The sequence below is a fragment of the Armigeres subalbatus genome, chromosome 1 (genome assembly GCF_024139115.2).
Source record: "Armigeres subalbatus isolate Guangzhou_Male chromosome 1, GZ_Asu_2, whole genome shotgun sequence".
Classification (NCBI taxonomy): domain Eukaryota; kingdom Metazoa; phylum Arthropoda; class Insecta; order Diptera; family Culicidae; genus Armigeres; species Armigeres subalbatus.
This window is the reverse complement of record NC_085139.1, coordinates 76,001,292-76,024,283: the sequence shown is the minus strand read 5'-3', so window position 1 is coordinate 76,024,283 and position 22,992 is coordinate 76,001,292. Positions and strand designations below refer to the sequence as shown.

The 22,992-nt window shown below is 40.8% G+C and overlaps 2 protein-coding genes across 2 annotated transcripts in view; one reads left to right on the top strand and one right to left on the bottom strand.

Annotated features, from left to right (window-relative positions):
• The window catches only part of LOC134227304 (D(3) dopamine receptor-like), a 304,852-nt gene that overhangs the window by 86,310 nt on the left and 195,550 nt on the right, over positions 1 to 22,992 (bottom strand). The window contains exon 3 of the mRNA XM_062708690.1: positions 7,332 to 8,225. Within this exon, the coding sequence (XP_062564674.1) occupies positions 7,332 to 8,133 (802 nt within the window). The 5' untranslated portion in view covers positions 8,134 to 8,225. The remainder of the gene's footprint in view (positions 1 to 7,331; positions 8,226 to 22,992) is intronic.
• LOC134227322 (uncharacterized) overlaps positions 1 to 22,992 on the top strand; it is a 275,985-nt gene that overhangs the window by 109,743 nt on the left and 143,250 nt on the right. The gene's annotated exons all lie outside the window — the stretch shown is intronic.

The window sequence follows — 22,992 nt, the reverse complement described above, 5'->3', positions numbered from 1 at the left end:
TCCAATCCAAATCCAATCCAAATCCAATCCAAATCCAATCCAAATCCAATCCAATCCAAATCCAATCCAAATCCAATCCAATCCAAATCCAATCCAAATCCAATCAAAATCCAATCCAAATCAAATCCAAATCCAATCCAATCCAATCCAAATCCAAATCCAATCCAAATCCAATCCAAATCCAATCCAAATCCAATCCAAATCCAATCCAAATCCAATCCAAATCCTTGGGTCAGATGGATCAATTCAACGAGGGATTTTTCCCCGGAAATAATCAGTCGTTATTATGATAGTAACCGGAATATTGAACTAGGCAAGGGGGTTAATAATGTTGGAGAGGTGATATTTAAATTCACATTAAAATAGGAATAAATATCGAATTGATATCAAATTGTATACCAAACCAAGCCACAGAAACTTGAGAAGATGTTCCTGAGAAGATATTCCAACACCCAATCAGTGACTGTTAGATTTTCTAACAATAATCAGTGACTGTTAGATTTTCTAACAATAATATATGAGGATCTACCAAAATCTGTATAGGAATTGGACATATGCGAAAATGTTAAATTCTTATAAAAAAATTAAAGCTCACAAACAAATATTGTAAGGTCTCATTCAACATTGGTACAATAATCTATCATGTTTGCTCAAGGCTAGTTTTTATACAGGTTTTGGTAGGTTCTTATACAGAACTGATAGAAAATCTAACAATCACCGGTTAAGTATAAATGATTTCCGCAAGAATTTTTCAGAAAAAAACTGTTTTGAACCTGTTCTCCAATCCAACCCGAATCCAATCCAAATCCAATCTGAATCCAATCCAAATCCAATCCAAATCCAATCCAAATCCAATCCAATCCAATCCAAATCCAATCCAAATCCAAATCCAATCCGAACCAATCCAAACCAATCCAAATCCCATCCAATCCGAATCCGATCCAAATCCAATCCAAACCAATCCAAACCAATTCAAACCAATCCAAACCAATCCAAACCAATCCAAACCAATCCAAGTCCAATCCAATCCAAACCAATCCAATCCAAACCAATCCAAACCAATCCAAACCAATCCAAACCAATCCAAACCAATCCAAACCAATCCAAACCAATCCAAACCAACACAAACCAATCCAAACCAATCCAAACCAATCCAAACCAATCCAAACCAATCCAAACCAATCCAAACCAATCCAAACCAATCCAAACCAATCCAAACCAATCCAAACCAATCCAAACCAATCCAAACCAATCCAAACCAATCCAAACCAATCCAAACCAATCCAAACCAATCCAAACCAATCCAAACCAATCCAAACCAACACAACCAATCCAAACCAATCCAAACCAATCCAAACCAATCCAAAACCAATCCAAACCAATCCAAAACCAATCCAAACCAATCCAAACCAATCCAAACCAATCCAAACCAATACAAACCAACACAAACCAATCCAAACCAATGCAACCAACCCAAACCCAAATCCAATCCAAATCCAATCCAAATCCAATCCAAATCCAATCCAAATCCAGTCCAAATCCAGTCCAAATTCAATTTAAATCCAACCTAATCCAAATCCAGTCCAAATTTAATACAAATCCAAATCCAATCCAAAACCAATCCAAATCCAATCCAAAACCAATCCAAATCCAATCCAAATCTAATCGAAATCCAATCGAAATCCAATCGAAATCCAATCGAAATCCAATCGAAATCCAATTCAAATCCAATCCAAATCCAATACAAATCCAATCCAAATTCAATCCAAACCAACACAAACCAATCCAAACCAACACAACCAATCCAAACCAATCCAAACCAATCCAAACCAATCCAAACCAATCCAAACCAATCCAAACCAATCCAAACCAATCCAAACCAATCCAAACCAATCCAAACCAATCCAAACCAATCCAAACCAATCCAAACCAATCCAAACCAATCCAACCAATCCAAACCAACCAAACCAATCCAAACCAATCCAAACCAACCAAACCAATCCAAACCAATCCAAACCAATCCAAACCAATCCAAACCAACCAAACCAATCCAAACCAATCCAACCAATCCAAACCAATCCAAACCAATCCAAACCAATCCAAACCAATCCAAACCAATCCAAACCAATCCAAACCAATCCAAACCAATCCAAACCAATCCAAACCAATCCAAACCAATCCAAACCAATCCAAACCAATCCAAATCCAATCCAAACCAATCCAACCAATCCAAACCAATCCAAACCAATCCAAACCAATCCAAACCAATCCAAACCAATCCAAACCAATCCAAACCAATCCAAACCAATCCAAACCAACCAAACCAATCCAAATCCAATCCAAACCAATCCAATCCAAATCCAAACCAAATCCAACCAAACCAATCAACCAAACCAATCCAAACCAACCAAACCAATCCAAACCAATCCAAACCAACCAAACCAATCCAAACCAACCAAACCAATCCAAACCAATCCAAACCAATCCAAACCAACCAAACCAATCCAAACCAATCCAAACCAATCCAAACCAATCCAAACCAATCCAAACCAATCCAAACCAATCCAAACCAATCCAAACCAATCCAAACCAATCCAAACCAATCCAAACCAATCCAAACCAATCCAAACCAATCCAAACCAATCCAAACCAATCCAAACCAATCCAAACCAATCCAAACCAATCCAAACCAATCCAAACCAATCCAAACCAATCCAAACCAATCCAAACCAATCCAAACCAATCCAAACCAATCCAAACCAATCCAAACCAACCAAACCAATCCAAACCAATCCCAAACCAATCCAAACCAACCAAACCAATCCAAACCAATCCAAACCAATCCAAACCAATCCAAACCAATCCAAACCAATCCAAACCAACCAAACCAATCCAAACCAATCCAAACCAATCCAAACCAATCCAAACCAATCCAAACCAACCAAACCAATCCAAACCAATCCAAACCAATCCAAACCAATCCAAACCAATCCAAACCAATCCAACCAATCCAACCAATCCAAACCAATCCAAACCAACCAAACCAATCCAAACCAATCCAAACCAATCCAAACCAACCAAACCAATCCAAACCAATCCAAACCAATCCAAACCAATCCAAACCAATCCAAACCAATCCCAAACCAATCCCAAACCAATCCAAACCAACCAAACCAACCAAACCAATCCAAACCAACCAAACCAATCCAAACCAATCCAAACCAATCCAAACCAATCCCAAACCAATCCAAACCAATCCAAACCAATCCAAACCAATCCAAACCAATCCAAACCAATCCAAACCAATCCAACCAATCCAAACCAATCCAAACCAATCCAAACCAATCCAAACCAATCCAAACCAATCCAAACCAATCCAAACCAATCCAAACCAATCCAAACCAATCCAAACCAATCCAAACCAATCCAAACCAATCCAAACCAATCCAACCAATCCAACCAATCCAAACCAATCCAAACCAATCCAAACCAAACCAAACCAACCAAACCAATCCAAACCAATCCAAACCAATCCAAACCAATCCAACCAATCCAAACCAATCCAAACCAACCAAACCAATCCAAACCAATCCAAACCAATCCAAACCAACCAAACCAACCAAACCAACCAAACCAATCCAAACCAATCCCAAACCAATCCAAACCAACCAAACCAATCCAAACCAATCCAAACCAATCCAAACCAATCCAAACCAACCAAACCAATCCAAACCAATCCAAACCAATCCAAACCAACCAAACCAATCCAAACCAATCCAAATCCAATCCAAACCAACCAAACCAATCCAAACCAATCCAAACCAATCCAAACCAATCCAAACCAACCAAACCAACCAAACCAATCCAAACCAATCCAAACCAATCCAACCAAACCAATCCAAACCAATCCAAACCAATCCAAACCAATCCAAACCAATCCAAACCAACCCAACCAATCCAACCAATCCAACCAATCCAAACCAATCCAAACCAATCCAAACCAATCCAAACCAATCCAAACCAATCCAAATCCAATCCAAACCAATCCAAACCAATTAAAAACCAATTAACCAATCCAAACCAATTCAAACCAAACCAATCCAAATCTAATCCAAACCAATCAAACCAATCCAAGTCCAATCCAAATCTAATCCAACCAAATCGATTCCAATCCAAATCCAATCCAAATCCAATCCAGATCCAATCCAAATCCAATCCAACTTCCAATCCAAATCCAATCCAAATCCAACTCCAATCCAACTCCAATCCAACTCCAATTCAACTCCAATTCAAATCCAATCCAAATCTAATCCAAATCCAATCCAAATCCAATCCAAATCCAATCCAAATCCAATCCAAATCCAATCCAAATCCGAACCTGTGTCAAAAGGTCGAAGATCAAAAGGTCGAAGGGTCAATAGGTCGAAGGGTTTAAAGGTCGAATGGACAAAAGGTCGATGGGTCAAAAGGATAAAAAGGATAAAAAGACAAGGAATGAGTAGTGAAAAGTGAGACGTAGGAAGGGAGTAGTGAGCAAAGTGAGAATTGATGAGTAAGAAATGAGAATTGAGAAGAAGGGAAAAAACTATGCATGAATGAAGAAGGGAAAAAGAAGTAAGAAATAAAAAATCAGAGAGAAAGGAAACAAGAAGAAAGGAAGAAAGAAGAGAGAAGGAATGAAGAAAGAAAGAAGCAAGAAAGATAAAGAAGGAAGAGAAGAGCAAACAATAAGGAAAAAAAAGGAAGGAGGAAAAACGGAGGAAGAAAGAATGAAGAAAGACGGAAGAAATAAATAAGGAACAAAGAAGCTAGAAAGAAAAAAGAAAAAATAAGAAAAGAGACGGAAGAAAGGAAGAAAAAAAGAAGGAAGAAAGAAGTTAGAATGAAGAAAGAACTTCTTACTTCTTTCTTCAAAGAAGACAAAAGGAAACAAAAAAAAAGGAAGACAGAAGAAGCAAGTAACAGGGAAGGAAGAAAGAAAGATGGAGGAAATAATAAACAAAGAAGGGAGAAATATGGAAGTAAAAAGGAAGAAAGAAAGAAGAAAGAAAGAAGAAAGAAGGAAGAAAAAAGGATGAAAGAAGAAAATAAAGAAGGAAAAAAGAAAAAAGAAAGAAGGAAGAAAAAAGGAAGACAGAAGGAAAATAGAAGGAAGGAAGAAGAAAGAACGAAATCAGGAATAAAAAAGAAGAAAGCAAGAAGCGAGAAAGACGGTAGAAAGAAAGAAAGAAAAAAGAAGGAAGAAAAATTGTTTCCAGAAAAACTGAAAAAAGTAAGAAAGAAAAGAGGAAGAAGGAGGGAAAAGAGAAGAGAGAAGATAGAAAGGAGGAAATAAAAAGAAAAGAAAGAGAGAAAAAAAGGAGAAAGAATGAAAAAAGACAGAAAAAGAAGAAAGAAATAAGAAAGGGAGAAGATGAAACAAGCAAGAAGAAAAAAAGGAAGAAAAAATGAAAAAAAGAAGAAAGAAGCTAGAAATAAGGAAGATAAAATGTGGAAAGAAGAAGGAAGAAAGAAGTAAGAAAGAAGAAAGAAGGAAGAATAATGGAAGGAAAGAAACATATGAAGTAAGAAGGATGAAGGAAGAAGGAAAAAGAAAGGAAAAGAAAATAGAGGGTAAAATTGAGACAAAATAATAAAGAAGGAAGAAAAAAGAAGGGTCTTTCTTCATTTCAACCTTTTGACGCAGTTTTTTGTTTCGACTTTTTGACCCTTCGACCTTTTGTCCTTTCGACCTTTTGACCTTCGACCTTTTGACCTTCGACCTTTTGTCCTACAACCCAATTAAAATCCAATCCAAATCCAATTAAAATCCAATCCAAATCCAGTCCAAATCCAATCCAAATCCATCCTTATTGTTATCTAATTAGTATCAAAATCCAATCTAAAACCAATTCAAATAGAATAAGAAAATGCCATTATTTTGGCAAATACAAAGAAGGAACAAACAACCATTTATTATGATTTGTTCAATCTAACGCGAACTGAATTTTACCCAATTTCTAAACATCAATGCATTTTGTTCCTGATGGGTCACTATTGGAACCGTTACCCTATTTATTTCTTTTGTGTGAGAAACTTCATGTGAACACGCATTTTGAAAATCAATTACGGAGCACTGCCTGCAGTTTTCTAGCTGGAAGTGCCCCAGGGCGTTGAGTATTGCCTAAGACCACTGATCTGTACCCAGGAAATTAAGAGTATCGGTGCCAAATTGTTCAAAAACAATATTTTGTTGCTTGCTTGGTTATATTCAGTTTCTTATGGTTAAAATGGTTATTAGGGCAGCTCATATTTCAAAAATGTTCGAAAATTCCAACTCCCATATGTCTATTTGCATCATTTTGGTAATTTAGGAGTCCCGGCAAAATTTCAGGCAATTCGGTGGCCATTTAGGGCAATTTATGTTTATATGGAAATTTGTATGGAAAAAACTTAAAATTTATTCAAATCCCCCTACAACTCTTAAATCGTGATGAATTCAAATAAACATCCCCAACCTCCATTTTTGGAGTCTATTTGAGCTCAACCAGTGGATAACTCATTAATTTTGATTTATATTTCCACTGCTACGTTGAGGCTAGTTACACCATTTTAGCCATTTATCTCATATTCACACTGTCAATAGAACCGTTCAATCCACTCATAACTAATGTGTTATCCGGAGGTCTCTTTTAAAAAGGTTCCAAAAAGGGAGGTTGGGGATGTTGATTTGAATTCATCCCAATTTGACAATTGTAGGGAGACTTGAATAAATTTTAAGTTTTTCCCATACAAATTTCCATATAAACATTAATTGACTTCGCGCCACCCCTAAATGGCCACCGAATTGCCTGAAATTTTGCCAGGACTCCTATATTATCAAAATGATGCTAATAGACATATGGGAGTTGGAATTTTCGAACATTTTTGAAATTTGAACTGCCCTAATGGTTATATGCAGTTTTTTTTTAATTATTCTTGTGAGTTAAAAACTGTTGATTCCTGTTTTTGTCACTTAATATAATTTGCGCAACTCGAGAACATACTCAGCAATAAGTATTAGAAATTCAAGCAACTGGGAAGACAAATGAACAAAAAAACATTCGATAGTGTTAATCGATTAAGATTGAGTATCACAAGCTAGCGCAGATTGAGCTCATAACAGGAAGTTCAATTGTAAGTTTTGTTTATCTGCATGTTTCAAATATATGCATGGCAGTATATTTAATAAATCTAAGACAAAAATAAATAATAATATAGCCCCAGGTTTGCATTTTAGACCCTTCTCCTACCGGCCATCTGAGATAACGAACATATGTTTATTTGTGGACACGGGAATCAACTTTACTTACCTAACAAATGAACCGCGACTGCCGGGGGCATCACGAAGATCCCGACCAACCAATCGGCCACGGCCAGGCTCATGACGAAGCAGTTGGTCACGGTCCGCAACCGCCGAGTGGTAATTACCGATAAGATCACTAGCGTATTGCCGATCACAGTCACTACGATCAGTAAGCAAAATAATATCACAATGACGCAGTCCTGCCAGTTGTCAATCAACAACTGCGTTGCCGCACCGTCCCCGATTTCGATCCCAACCGTATGGCCGGCGCCACCTCCACCACCGCCCCTTTCCCCAACACCGTCGAACGCTTTCGAAACTTCCAGTTGCGCGCCGAATCCATCACCACTTGCACCGTTACCGGTCGCACTTCCGATTGCACTCGTTGCAAGTTCCGCCAGGTTCCGACCGTCGCAGTTAAACCTTCCATCGGAGGAAGTGTTTTGCAGTGGCTCCAACGCCACCGCTATGGAGTTTGATATTGCACTATCCCCACCACTACCAATAGAGAGATTGCCGCCGCTGTTGTTGTAGCCACCGCCGCTGTAGTTGAACGATAACAATGCACTGAAATTGACGAAACTGGTCGGTCCCGCTGATCCACCCGAACTGACGAGATCTGACAAAAATTTCGACAGCTTCGTTGTGATGGTGGGCAGCAGAAGCAATGGTTGAAAGGTTGCCGCACTGGAGTTCACGCCGAGCTCGGGAAGCTGTGTCTGCTGCTGCTGCTGCTGAGAGTAATCTCCGTCGTCGGCACTGAGTTGAAGCAATAGGGCGGCGCATCGATCGTCGACGCGGTTTTCCATCTTAGCGGTAACTCAGTGGCATGGCTTTGTTGGCGCTAGCGGGCGGATAATGCACCATCGTATGTGTGGCCGATTCAAGTACTGCAGTTGCTCTGTAAATGGATGGAGAGATAAATTGGGCAGCATGAATCATTGTGGAATTGTTATCGAGTCGGGGAATTGAAGCAAAGGTTTGCGATAGCTGATTGACTGGAGGAGTATTGTCTGCGCTGTTTGAGGTAGTTAGCCGATAAGCTATCATCAATAATGTTTTGATTAGCGGTGGCACATTAGAAATCAATAAGAAGCATACGGTGCGTAGACAGTTAAATATGTGTAATACGTAGGCTGAATCGATATTATTAGTTATCAGTAGAATTTCGCAGATGTCTTTATTTGCTCGTGAGCTGTCGATTATACAAATGATAGGGTGTGGTAAAATCTGGCAATCATGCGATTCACCATTATCAAATTATGTTTGCGTTTCTCGTATAATAAAGATGTAGAGCCAAAATACCTGGCAAACATTTTTATTAGAAACAGCCATTGCGCTTCAAATGAATATGTTGTTCGATGTAACTTATCGAATAAAGATCACTGAGTTCTCCTTAAAATGTCGCTACGTCATAAACTTTTTTACGTGTGTAAGCCATCTAGTGCCAGAGAAAAGGGAGGAAAAAATTGCAAATATAATAGAAGTCAATTATATTTTATTTAGTTAAAATAGTGTTTGAAACCTATATTGTTTACATTAAAATTACCTTTTTCGATACATACTCTATTCATCTATAAAGTGAAGGCTCATTTAGTAGGCTAGCGGACATTATTTTGTTTTAAATGAAAATTATGAAAACTTTTCAACTTTAACACCTGAACCTCACTCTCTTCTCATAGTGAGAAGTGAGAAATGAGACGTCGCACTTCTCACTCCTCATTTCTCACTTCTCGCTGTAAAAAGTGAGAAGCGCGAGGTGAGTAATTAGATGTCTCACTACTCACTTCGCACTTCTCATTTTTTACAGTAAGAAGTGAGAAATGAGGAGTGAGAAGTAAGGCGTCTCACTACTCAATTCTCATTTCTCACTTTTCAAATTACATGTTCGGTCAAATGTCCTTTTCCGTCAAATGTTCTATTCTGCCAAATGTGTTATTCGGGCAAAGACATTCGGCCAAAACACCTATTCGACCAAATGTCATATTCGGCCAAATGTCTTATTCGGCACAAGGTCCTATTCGGCCAAATGTCCTATTCGAACAAATGTCCTATTCGGCTGAAGGCTCTATTCGACCAATTGTCCTATTCGGAAAAATGTCCTATTCGTTGGGCATATTATAAGTGAAAAGTGAAACAAAAAGATTCGATTTCTTCGTCTACTGAAGCATTTAAAAAATCTTATGGAAATCAGCACTGGGTGTTTATTTTCATGTAGATGCTCGGAAATCCAATATGTAGCTTTTGCTTGCTTGCTTTTGAATACATGGTAGCTAGAGGCGGTATAAATTTGGCATTTAATTCTAATCAACGACGTTAGATTTAGTTGAATAAGTGAAATTGTTTTTTGGATCTTCATTATTTTTTGATTCCCGGAGTATTATTTTCTTCTTCTTCTTCTTCGTTGGCATTACATCCCCCACTGGGACATTGCCGCCTCGCAGCTTAGTGTTCATTAAGCACTTCCACAGTTATTAACTGCGAGGTTTCTAAGCCAAGTTACCATTTCTGCATTCGTATATCATGAGGCTAACACGATGATACTTTATGCCCAGGGAAGTCGAGACAATCTCCAATCCGAAAATTGTCTAGATCGGCACCGGGAATCGAACCCAGCCACTCTCAGCATGGTCTTGCTTTGTAGCCGCGCATCTTACCGCACGGCTAAGGAGGGCCCCTAGGAGTATTATTTTGATATTCTGAAAATCTGAAAAAACTCGGGAAAAAATCCTTTTGCACTTCAGGCTTATTAACAGTGTAATGTTACTGCTCATACATTTTATTGTTTATCTCGCATCAGTCATGAAAATATTCCAGATGAGGGGACCTCCTCACATATAGAACACAATACTAGAGTTCCTTTTGCGCCATGGCGGGCTACTAACTGATACTTTTTCTAGCAGATGCAACTGTCGTTTATTTACTCATCAAGTATCTGCAATACATTGTTAACAACAATCCTAAATATGCAAATAAACAGCTACATAGCATTAGCACCCATTAGCTACCCATCTCCCATCTACAGCGAGGTGTCACATACTATGGTAATTCGCCCAATTGTTGAACGGCTAATTTTTTCGTCTATTTTTGTATTTCTTATGGGCGTTAGGTTAGAATTTTAGCCGTTCAACATTCGGCGATTTCCTCTACTTGATATTCCAACACTCCTTCTTAGTACGTACGCTATGCCAAGCTTCTCGCTCCTTCTAACACTGAGTCAGTCGTCCTGAGTTCCTCGTCTCCGAAGATATTCCTGAACGTAAACATGGGACGTTCGTACAGCAACCTCTCCAGCTCGACTCCGATGCTTGCACAGTGCCTATCGATGCTCTACGGCTCTGAATGTTCCCCTCCAGAGTTCTGCTGATCAGCCAGCAATCTACCGGAAGCTTCAAGCTCCAAATAAATTCCGTACGACACTACACACGACCTACCCAAGCAATCCACTATCCCACGACACCACGCGACTCATGCGGCCGATCCATGGATCCGTACTGCGATTACTGCTTTGCGGCTAATTCATCCACACAAAGTGATAGATTCGGAGCCGTTTGTGGATTAAAAACCTTCTTGGAGATAAGAGGGAGGTTCAGCTTCTAGCAGAAGTGTGCGACCCTAAAGGGCCGGAGCGAAATGCACACGCTAATCACATGCTAACAATTTACATTCCTCTTCTTCTCTCATAAAAAAGGGAAAAAATCCTCTAGCATAAGGTGCAATGATTTTTTTGACGTTGAGCAACGTATTACTCGAAGGTACCGGAACAAGATTATTTACGATGAACTATTAAAAATTTAAATTCTTGTCAAACCCAGTGAGCATTTCAGAACCAACCAAACCCGTTCATGCATTTCGAACACGGACATCAGATTGATGTGAGCTACGGGCTTTTTGGTCCATCGCAATTTTTTGCTTGTCTATAAAAGAAGCAGTGACTGCCAAGCGCGAGTCATTCACAACACGTGCGTCGAAACGAACGGACCGCATCGGACCAGACCAAAACGAAACGAAGGGAGCCAAACCGAAGGCATGGCATCAAAGCTTGCGGCGACAAGGCAGCGAACAGAAGATGATGATGGCTTCGAGCGCACCGCAACCGAAGCCACCCGTTTGACGCACTAAAACACAAGCTCAATAATCGCCAGCCGCAAGATTCGGACCGGCATTCGCCTCCTGTTACCGAACAAGCTGGTCAAGCACGCCATCTGAGGGAATTTGAACTGTTACCAAGTACACTTCAAGTTACTTCTAATTAGTGAAATGAGACAGACCATAAAACAGCCCTTTTCAGGGCCACGCCACACACGCAGTAGAACGCATCACAAACCAGAGATGATATGCGGGGGGTGGTTCAAGTGGTGTGTCGTTCAAATGAAATTCCTATTCTTGCGTGCGGTAGGCAGATATCACTCTGAGACACGTCAATCGGTACGTGCTCTCTAGCTTCCGCAGGTAACTGGTTACCTAAGAATAGATACGGCAACGCCTGCCAGTAGGTAGCCTACGTCTACTGGCGCACATCTTGGAACTTTTGGACATCATCCTCGATAATGCAGCAACAGCAGTGGAAACCCTCTTGCACGCATTGATTGACACGATGATTGCACCGATTGACACGTTGGGGCTTATTCAAACACCACAAGAAGTATCAGTCAGTAGCCATGAAGTAAAGAGATCATTAGTATTGTGGTTTCTATGTGAGGGGATTTCCTTATCTATAAGGTCTGGAGCCAGTACGCCAGCCGCTGCGCATCCTCCATCTTCAATGAGTACACCGAACGCTTCGTTTCGGACTCTATGAACTCTGTCCTGAAAAGCGCAAACTATTTTCCAATAAAAATGTGGATATTATTTGATTCTTGTAGATATAAAAAAATTTTTATCCCGAATCTCGGGACAGCAAAAATGTCCGGGAAATGGAAACTCTAGATGAGGATATCGCAGCTTCTAAACCGATTGTCAAGACAGATTTTGTTTGCTGGGGAGGTCAATTGCTATTGATCCTAGCGCCAATTTATTCAATTTCTTAACTCTCAATTGGTGGCTACCCATACGCCCATACGGCCTAAGTTGAGGTGAAGATATCGCCCCATAGAAGCGGCTTTGTCAGATAAGATGGATGCAATCGGAAAGGATTATTTTTGTGAATTTTGATATAGAGATCAGTTCTTTACTTGTCTAGTGAAACCAAGGCCAGATGGGCGGTTGAAGAAAAAGGGGGCTTGAAGCAGCACCACTCTTAGGCCCAACCTAATGCAAGGTTTATTGCAATATGATAACGGATTAAAAATAAATAGGACAAAATTCTTAAAACTAGCACGTTAATATCAAATATAATATTGTTCAGTGATAAAATAGCTGGAGTAAAACACTAGTAACTGGGCCAACTGACGGGGTTATCCTCTATGCGTTAAACCAGTCCTCTTCCGAATGGGGGTTTGACCACAGGATAGCTAGCTAAGTCGTGTTTGGTTATGTTCTATGGCTGGAACGTAGACTGAAGCTTATGACAGATTTTGCGCTAAACTCCGGAAGTAAAGAAACATCAATATAAATGAGACCTATACTTCAACTATTTTGCTCAGATCCCTGTGTTTGGTTGACCATAATTAGAAAAATGTAGAACATCCTTGACTACAGTCCGGACAATATTTGATCGCCTCCTAAAGTTTGAGAGCATTTTCAAAGCTCCGGAAAAAAAAGTTCGGTGGCATATTTTGCAGTGGCATCAGAAGATATATTTTTCGGAAAAGCAATCCGGAGTATTTTTTATTTTTTTTTTATTTTGTGGTTAACTTCTAATTATATTTTACAAATTTTTACTATAACTAGTCCTATCCACCTACATATTTTAGCATACATTTAACATTTTTCCAAATTGATATTCGAACATTTTTCTGTTATTCCATCGAATTTCCCTAATTGACTTTTTGAAACAATACAATTTTTTTGATGTCGTGTTATTTAAACAATATGCAATTGTATGACATGCAATCCACAAAGCAGCACACTGCTGTTGATTTGAAACTTCAATGTCCAATTGGAGTATGTCTTCCAAATTACTGCACAATACTTTTAATCGATCCCTCATTATGTTTTTCGACCAGTTCATTATATCGGTTGTTTTGTTACAACTGCGTAGCCTATGTTCGTTATTATCAGTAACTCCACACTCGTCACATTCATCGTTGTTCAAATTACCGATTCGATTTGCTATTAACTTCTCCTTGTTTGGTATTGTATCATTCACTAAGCGGTAGATCAAATCTTTATCATAGGAAGCTAGAAAATTGTAACTCAAGTTTCTCCAAATAATCGTCCAATCGATTTGAGGGTAACGTTCAGTAACCCCAACTAAAATGTTCTTACTGGTTAAAAAGTGAGAATATAGTAATCGTGTTGTACATAAATTAAAATTTCGCTGTAGTAATTTTGCTTCTTGAAGCCATTCGCTTCCGTTTCTTGTAAGTAAACTGGATTTAGCGTAATCAAGCAAATATTTTTCACATTCGTTTTCTGCTCCATTTCTGTCATATAGCACATTCCGAATAAATAAAGCTTTGCATTTAGATTCCGGGTCAACAAGTTTTAAACCTCCCTTATCATTGTCAAGATACATTTGCTCTCTTGCTACTCTGAAGATATCACCATTCCATATAAAAACCTCCCAACCATACTTTTTATTTGTGCTAAATGCTTATTTCGTGGTGGAATGATTTGTGCAATATAGTACATTTTGGACAACACAAACATATTTAACAGCCATGTTTTTTCCAGTAAGTTGAGGTTTCTGGTTTGATTAATTTTCAAACTATACTTCATGTCATTAATCAATTTTTCATAATTATCATCGATCATTTTCGCCCACGTGTTGTGAATTGTTAATCCTAGAATTTTCACTTTGTTAAACTCACTAACCAATTGTGGCCCGCCCGGCACGTTATTCAGCCTAACAAAACATGATTTTCTTAAGTTGATCCGTATGTTTGCATACAACGAGTACTAGAATATGATTTTCATTATCAAATCAAACTCCTGTTGATTTTTGATGAATATGGTTACATCATCTGCAGACGCTATCACCTTCAGAAATTTACCATAAACAAGGACACCTGAGCTACTCGTATGTATGGCCCTGATTAGCGGTTCGATATAAAGCGTAAACAGGATCATGCTTAGTGGGCACCCTTGTCTTACCGATGACTTAATTTCAATATCCGATGTAAAAAAGCCTTTATATTGAACTTGCGATGAAGCTATGGAATAAATATTTTTTAAACAATTTATCATTTGTTCAGGAAAACCGAATTCTTCCAAAATTTTCCACAAGTAGGCATGATTGACATTATCAAACGCCTTTTCCAGATCAATGCTGAGCAGAAACCTTTTGAAACTTTTACGTTCCATTGATCTTGTTATGATTCGACGGATATCCTTGAGATTATCAGTACAACTAAGATTACTTAAACCAGCTGTTTGCCCAGGACCCAACAAATTACTTAGAATAGTAGACATCCTGTTCGCTATCAATTTAGTAAAAAGCTTGTAATCTGTATTAAGGAGACTAATTGGCCTGTGATTTTCTAGTAAAGTTTGATCACCTGATTTCGGAATCAGTGTTATGATACCCTCGCAAAATTCTTTTGGGGGATGAATTCTCCCATTTAGATACTTATTGAATAAAATTACTAAATCATCTTTCAAAGTCTCGTAATGTTCCAAGTAAAACTCGTACGTTATGCCATCCGGGCCGGGAGACTTTTTTTTCGTACACGATTTTAAAGTAGTCAATATTTCATCCTCAGTGATTGGTAGAACTAGCATCCTCCCTTCTTCCTCTGTTAACGAACTTGTCAATGAGTTAATCGGATCCTCTGCTTCCAATGATTCCGAGTTATTCTCGCAAAAATCAAATTGTTTTTTAAAATAATCATTAGGGTGACTCAAAAAACACTTTTTCAAATTTTTTGATGGGCCGCCCTCTTATTCGGTTCTATTTGATGCCCTGATGCTCTGGACAAAATTTCAGCCAAATCGGTCAACGTTTGGGCAGTGCTAAACTCGTTGGAAGTTTATATGAAAAAATGTATGCAGAAACATCCAAAAACAGTGATTTGCAGTTGGACGGCACAATTTACGATCAAGAACCATGATACTCATTCAGTTCTTGTAAAATAAAATACAGAATGTTATGCTGAAAACCGCGAGAAGATTAGAGTTTATTACGCAAAGATATTAGCATTTTACTGGAGTTTTGTAGGTGAATTTATTTCTTTTCAAAGGAAAAGAAACGAAATTTGCTCAAACCCCACTGCAGAGAAATGCTAATATCTTAGCCGGCCAAACTCGAATCTTCTCGCGGTTTTCTGCATAACATTCTGTATTAAATTCTCCAAGATCTGAATGAGTATCATAGTTCTTCATCGTAAGTTCTGTAGTCCAGCTGCAATTTACTGTTTTTGGATGTTTCTGCATACATTTTTCCATATAAACTTCCAACAAGTTTAGCACTGGCCAAACGTTGACCGATTTGGCTGAAATTTTGTCCAGAAACAAAAATTGAAGAAAGTTTTTCCCATACTAATTTGAGCCACCCTAATAATCATGTATATGCTTAAGATTACTAGATACATCTGCTAATACTGTATCACCTGAACGTAATCGAAATCCTGAGACTTGCGGTTTTTTCAACTGTTTAGCTACCTGAAACACACTTAGCTTTTCCCCTTCAATTAAAGACTGATCCTTTACTTTTGCCTCCAAATTTTTAACCCTTTTCATTTCTATTTCCATAAGCTTGGATTTCACTATTGCAATTTCTTCCAAAACATTCTCCCCGCCACACTGCCTGTCAACTAGTAAGTTTAACTGAGCATACAGTACACTTTTCTCCCCCGCGATTAATTGATTCATTCTCCAACTTTGACCCTTATAGAAGCTTCGAATTTTCCTTTTGACAGCGAAATTCCACCATGAATTGTGGTCTGATGTGTAAAGCTGCCGCAATTTCAATCTTTCATATTCGCGACGAAAACTTTCAGAAATCTCTTCATTTTGAATCAGTCCTGGATTAATCTTCCAGTAGCCCCTTCCAATAAAATTCATTTCATTTTTATTCATTGAAACTTTCAAAATCACAGCTCTGTGATCTGAAAATGGAACCGCAATTGTTTGTGAGCTGATAACGCGATCAATGAAATGTCTTGGTCCGTAGAATCTGTCTAATCGAGATGTTACATCTCCGCGATAAAACGTTGCCTCAGGGATACCCTTTTCTGATATGACGTCCTTTAAATTTAGCTGTTGCACAATCTCCCTCAAACCGCATGACATGTTTTTCACTACTCCGTTCGAGTCCGATCTATTTAATACACAATTAAAATCTCCTCCAACAACCGAATACATGCAATCAGATTTTGATAGATGTACAGGAAGTAGATTCAAAAACAAATCTTCTCGTTGTCTCTTTCTGTTAGTTCCCGAGTACGCGTAGATGTTTATCAAGTTCATATCATTAATAATGACCGACACAATTCTAGACGAAGGATCAAAGGTAGGGTTCTTGAATTCAATATTTCTACGTAACAAAATAGCAGTTCCCATCCTCTCCGCATTAATGTTAACAAGTGCTGTATAGTTAGATATAAACGAAAAATTCTCATATGTTACCTCCTGTATAAAGGCAACATCGACGTCATAATTGAACAGAAAATCCCTTAACAAAGACTTATGCAATGGGGTGTTTGTGCTATTTATATTAATTGTAGCTATGTTTAATGTACAGTTCATTCTATGGTTCAATGTTTCTTAACCTGTTTGGAACGGGATCTCCTACCTTGCATGCTGATTAGGTCTTTTGCCGCCGGAATGACGATCTTTCCTACCTGCCCAGCCTCCGATTCAGATGTGGAGGAACCCCCCTCATCTCGAGAATGTGATCGTTTTGTAACCTTTGAGTCCTTCCCTTTTGCCCCAATCACCGTCCAATCATTATTTACAACCGACTTCTGTGCATCTGATTGATCTGCAACTTCAGGTTCGGCCGCTGGTTTGGCCAGCGAACGATTATCATTTGTTGTAAAATATCGAACAGTTTAGTTATTCCTTTTTTACATTTTGGCCCACTCTGCTACGCGCATCAGCATAACTGATGATCGCGAGATGGTAACTCACTCTCTATCCAAGTACAGCATCATATGCAAGGCCAATGTAGATACATCCGCTCAACCTATCTCTGCGATCACTCGAAGATAGGAGAAAGATGATAGCAACCAAATAGAGCTAGGTAGATACAATCAGTTACATCTCAGTGCGCGCAAATACAAGTCGCAATATACGGTCGTCATTATAATAAACGTGTGTCTTCATTCCCAGTAAACCGATAATTATTTGTAGTGCGGTGGAAGAAATAATCCTACGGGGTGCAATAGTGCAATTATCGATGCAATCTGGATTGTGTTTCGGGATTAGAACCAGTTGAGAAACCAAGTGTATCGATCGCTGGAACCAGTGCATATAGGTCGAAGACGGAACATTATTGTTGGTCCTTCGAACCGGATTCGATCGAAGAGACAAAGTGCAGTGAACAGTGGATACATTGCTTGATGCAGCGTGGTTCTGCCATTTGCACGATCGTCGTTGAAAGGCGGTTATTGTTCCCGTTGTTGGTGCCTGAACGTATTGTGGCGGCGCATTAGGCTGTTTCAGGAAGGATTAGTGGACGAACGGTTTTGATGGCTGTTTCAATTCATCGGCAGTAACGATTCGACTCCATTCCCATACCGGCGAGCATCGAGAGAAACAGCAGGATTTGAGCTAAGTACATAGTCATAAGGAGGTAGTCGAAGGGTGGCGATAAGAACGCATGATCTTTCGCCCACACTGACCGTTTGCATGCGGTGGAAACGACCGTCAATAAAGCATAAATTATTGAATGATTGCATTTATTTGGTTTGGGGGTTGAATTGGTTCGCTGAGTTGAGTCCACCTTGCGTTCATTGGTTCATTATATTGTTCCGATTAGCTACTCTGTCATTCTGTGGGTTCTGTCAAGCGCTAAGTCGTTCGGTATCGCGGTTCGGTTGCAACTTTTGTGAAGTGCTAGCAGTGAAATAGTGAGCAAAATGGTGAAACCCGATTTGAGAAAGCTAACGAAGAAGGAAAGGCAGTTGCGAGACATGGTGGAGTCCATTGGAGAGTTTGTACAAGGGTACAGTGAAGCTCGCGATAAAGGTTCCGTACCCGCAAGGCTTAGTAAGTTGGATGAAGTGTATGACTCTTTTTGTGATGTTCGGGCTGAAATTGAAATAAATCTCGAGCAATACGATGAACAAGAAGAGGATTCGAAGGAGCTTTCCGAAGAAGCCCGCAAGCAGAAAGCGGCCAAAGAGAAGGAGCAAGGTGAACAAAACTCCAAAGTTCTGAAGGCATTCATCAACCAGTACTTCAGCTTGAAACAGTCTTTAGAAGCATTCATGCAAGGTCCTGGTTCAAGTATTCAGCAGTTTCCTGTACAGCACGCCAACGGCCAGACTCCAATGCCAGCCATGCGTGTCAAGCTACCTGAGTTGAAGTTGCCGACGTTTCGAGGATCACTGATGGATTGGGTCACATTCAGGGACACTTTCAAAAACCTGATTGTTGACAATCCACACTTGAACGATATTGATCGGTTCACCTACCTTCGCACGTCGTTGGCCGGAGAAGCGCTACAGCAAATCGCTTCGATTGACATCACTGCGGCCAACTACTCCGTAGCGTGGAGATCACTTGAGTCGCGTTACGAAAACAAAAAGTTGCTGGTCAAATCCCACCTCGACGCTTTGTTCGCGATCAATCCAATGAAGAAGGAGTCGTTCGAAGCGCTAAACCATGTTATCGGCGAATTTGAAAAACATCTTCAGATGCTGGAGAAACTCGGGGAGCCCACCAAAGACTGGAGCACACTTTTGGCTCATATGCTCGCAGGCAAATTAGATTCCATAACGTTGCGCTTGTGGGAAACGGAACATCGTTCTACGGATGTTCCCAAGTTCGAAGACATGATGAAGTTTCTGTCAAGTCATTGCACAGTTTTGCGATCGATTACGGGTGAAACTCACGTACCAATGGAGGTGAAGAAACATCTGAAGGTGAGCAGCAGTTACCCGGTTCAGCAGCAGTCGTGTTTTATTTGCAACGACGGACAACATTGGCCCTATCAATGCAAGATGTTCAAAGGAATGCGAGTCGACGAACGAAGAAACGTTGTGAAGAATAGTGATTTGTGCTTCAATTGTCTTTCTCGTGGTCATGCTGCCAAGTTTTGCTCGCGAGGTACGTGTCGTGTTTGTGGACAGCGACATCATTCATTGTTGCACCTGAACACCAGTGAACAGCAAACTCCGCAACCGAATAAGCGCTTGCAACAAATTTCGCACAACCCACAGTCAAATCAGATGACTTAAACCTCACAGCAGAGAAAGCCAACACAATCTAATCCTCAGCATTTCACCAACCAATCTTCTTAATCCCCCATTCTTATTGCCAATCCAAGCATGCTATGTCAATCGTCACCCACACCAGACACTCCCAATATTGTGCTAGCTGTTCAAGAAACCAAGGTGTCACGATCAGTTCTTCTCGCAACTAGGATCATGATCTTTGAGGATCAGTTTGGAAACACCATGCAAGCTAGAGCACTACTTGACAGTGGCTCTTAGCTCTGCTTCATATCAGAACGAGCGTCGCAGTGCCTGAAGTTCGATCTCGCGAGGCACTTTCTGTTAGTGGTATCGGCCAAGCCGCTAAGAAGTGTATGCAGTCAATCTTTGCTCGGGTTCGTTCACGTCTTTCGTCGTTCACTGAGGAGGAGAATTTCTACGTTCTACCTCAAGTTACACTGAATCTTCCCATCCGGAGGATTGATTCCACCAAATTACAGCTTCCGGTAGACATCGCCCTCGCAGATCCGATGTTTACGGAGCCTGGTTGCGTGGATGTGATTATCGGAGCAAGTCTGTTCTTCGACCTGCTTCACAAGGAGAAAATCAAATTAGGAGATGACGGGCCTATCGTACAAAATACATCACTCGGCTGGATTGTATGCGGAAACCTTCTTGCCGAGATCACACATTGTCAACACGTGTACGGAGAAGCTCGACGATCTACTTACACGATTCTGGGAGCTGTAGTCGTGTAAAACGAATAGTGTACTATCGTTAGAGGAATACGCCTGTGAGAAGCTGTTCGATCACACAACAGTGCGTGACGCAAGTGGCCGTTTCATTGTCACGCTTCCAGAGAACGAGTACCTAATCCGTCAGCTCGGAGATTCACGATCTACGCTGATGCGACGCTTCCTCTCCAATGCTCCAGTGGTTTGAATACAAACCCGCAGCTGAAGCTGCAATACAGTGAATTTATTCACGAATATCTCTGCATGGGTCACATGGAGGAGGTAATTGATGATGAAAAAGATGCTGCTTTACCACAGTACTTTATCCCACATCATTGCGTCATCAAACCCGATAGTACGACTACGAAACTTAGGGTGGTGTTTGACGCATCGTGCGCTACGTCGACTGGAGTCTCCCTCAACAACGCCTTGATGGTGGGACCGACGGTTCAGGACGACATCATTTCAATCGTCCTTCGCTTCCGATTCCATCGGATTGCCATCGTAGCGGATGCCGAAAAAATGTACCGCATGGTACTGCAGCAGTGGGCGGACCGAAAGTTGCACAAAATACTTTGGCGCGACGATCGGAATGAAAGTGTACGGATCTTCCAGTTGAATACCGTTACATACGGCACAGCTTCAGCGCCATATTTGGCGACGAAATGCCTCAAGCGGCTCGCAGAACTGGATGGACAAAAGTATCCCGAGGCAGCAAAAATTCTGAGCATGGATTTCTATGTGGACGATATGATGACAGGCGTAGACATCGAAGAAGAAGGCGTCCAACTGTGCAACGATATGCAGCAATTGCTAAAAGGTGAAGGATTCAACTTGCGAAAGTGGAGCAGCAACTGTCCAGCCGTTCTGGAGAAAATACCAGCAGAATTTCAAGATGTTCGTACGTCATTCGAGCTTGACGACTCAAGTGCTACCATCAAAACTATTGGGCTGATTTGGGAGCCTAGGATCGAGGTTTTCGCTTCAAGGTGCCGGAGTGGAACTCATCGGTCATCTGCAAGCGATCAGTTATCTCCGATTTGGCTCGAATTTTTGATCCTCTCGGGCTAATTGGAACTGTAACCGTTTCAGCCAAAATATTCGTCCAAAGTCTCTGGAAACTGAAAGTGTCTTGGGACGAACCTCTGCAAAACGAACTTCGGGAGCAATGGACCGAGTTTCGAATAAGTCTGTCCAGGATTGAATTCCTGGAAATCCCAAGGTGGATCGCATATCGGAAAAACTGTCGTTCTGTGGAGCTTCATGGTTTTTGCGATGCTTCGACGAAGGCCTACGGGGCGTGCATATATGTTCGGTGTACGCATTCGGATAGGACAATCACCACTAATCTGCTGGTAGCAAAGTCACGAGTCTCCCCGCTAGCAGAGCTGGGAAAGAAAAGGAAGCAGCTCACAATTCCTCGGCTAGAGTTGTCCTCCGCTGTACTGTTAGCTCATCTCTACGAGAAAACAGTTGCAAGCATTCCGGTTTCCTCCCAGTCATATTTCCACACCGACTCCATGATTGTGCGTTACTGGATCTCATCAAATCCGTCGCGGTACCAAATGTTCGTGGCGAACAGGATCTCGGAAGTGCAACAACTTACGAAAAATGGTACATTGGAACATGTTGCAGGAACAGAGAATCCCGCGGATGCACTTTCGCGTGGTATTACACCTGCAGATCTATTAAACAATTCGCTTTGGTGGGAGGGTCCACCCTGGCTGAAACAAGGAAAGGAATACTGGCCAGAAACCCAAGAAGTCGTATTGGAAGAACTGGATCGATCGCACCTCGAGGAAAGTTCTGCTGTAGTATCCGTAGCTACAATCTCACCACCAAGTGACATCTTCAGCCTACGTTCCACATTGTACCGGCTGGAAAAACTTGTTGCACTACTGCTGCGTTTTAAATACAACACTCTCCATGCACGAGGGTCAATCTCCAAAAGGCTCGGTGCGGTGACACTCTCAGAGCGAGAGGACGCGCTACAGAAACTAGTGAAATTGTCACAGCATGAATGTTTCTCCCAAGAAATCGTCGACCTTGAAAGAAAGGGGGAAGTTCGCCCAACGTCTCGAATCAAGACATTACACCCACGTTTGATTGAAGGCGTACTCCGAGTCGGCGGCCGGCTGGAAAATGCCCCAATCTCCATGAATCGGAAGCATCCCATACTATTGGACAAAAATCATCCTCTGACATTCATGATCATGCGTCGTTTCCACTTTGAACATCTTCACGCTGGACCTCAACTGTTGGTAGCCAGTGTACGCGAACAATATTGGCCTCTCAGCGCTCGAAGTCTTGCTCGTACGATTGTGCACAGATGTCTCACCTGTTTCCGTAATAAGCCAGTCGTGCAGGATCAATTGATGGCCAATCTCCCAGTGGAAAGAGTCACTCCAGCTCCACCTTTTCTCCGGGTTGGCGTTGATTATTGCGGTCCTTTCCTGATCTGCTACCCCAACAGAAGGCGAACTACAGTGAAGCATTACGCTGCAATTTTTGT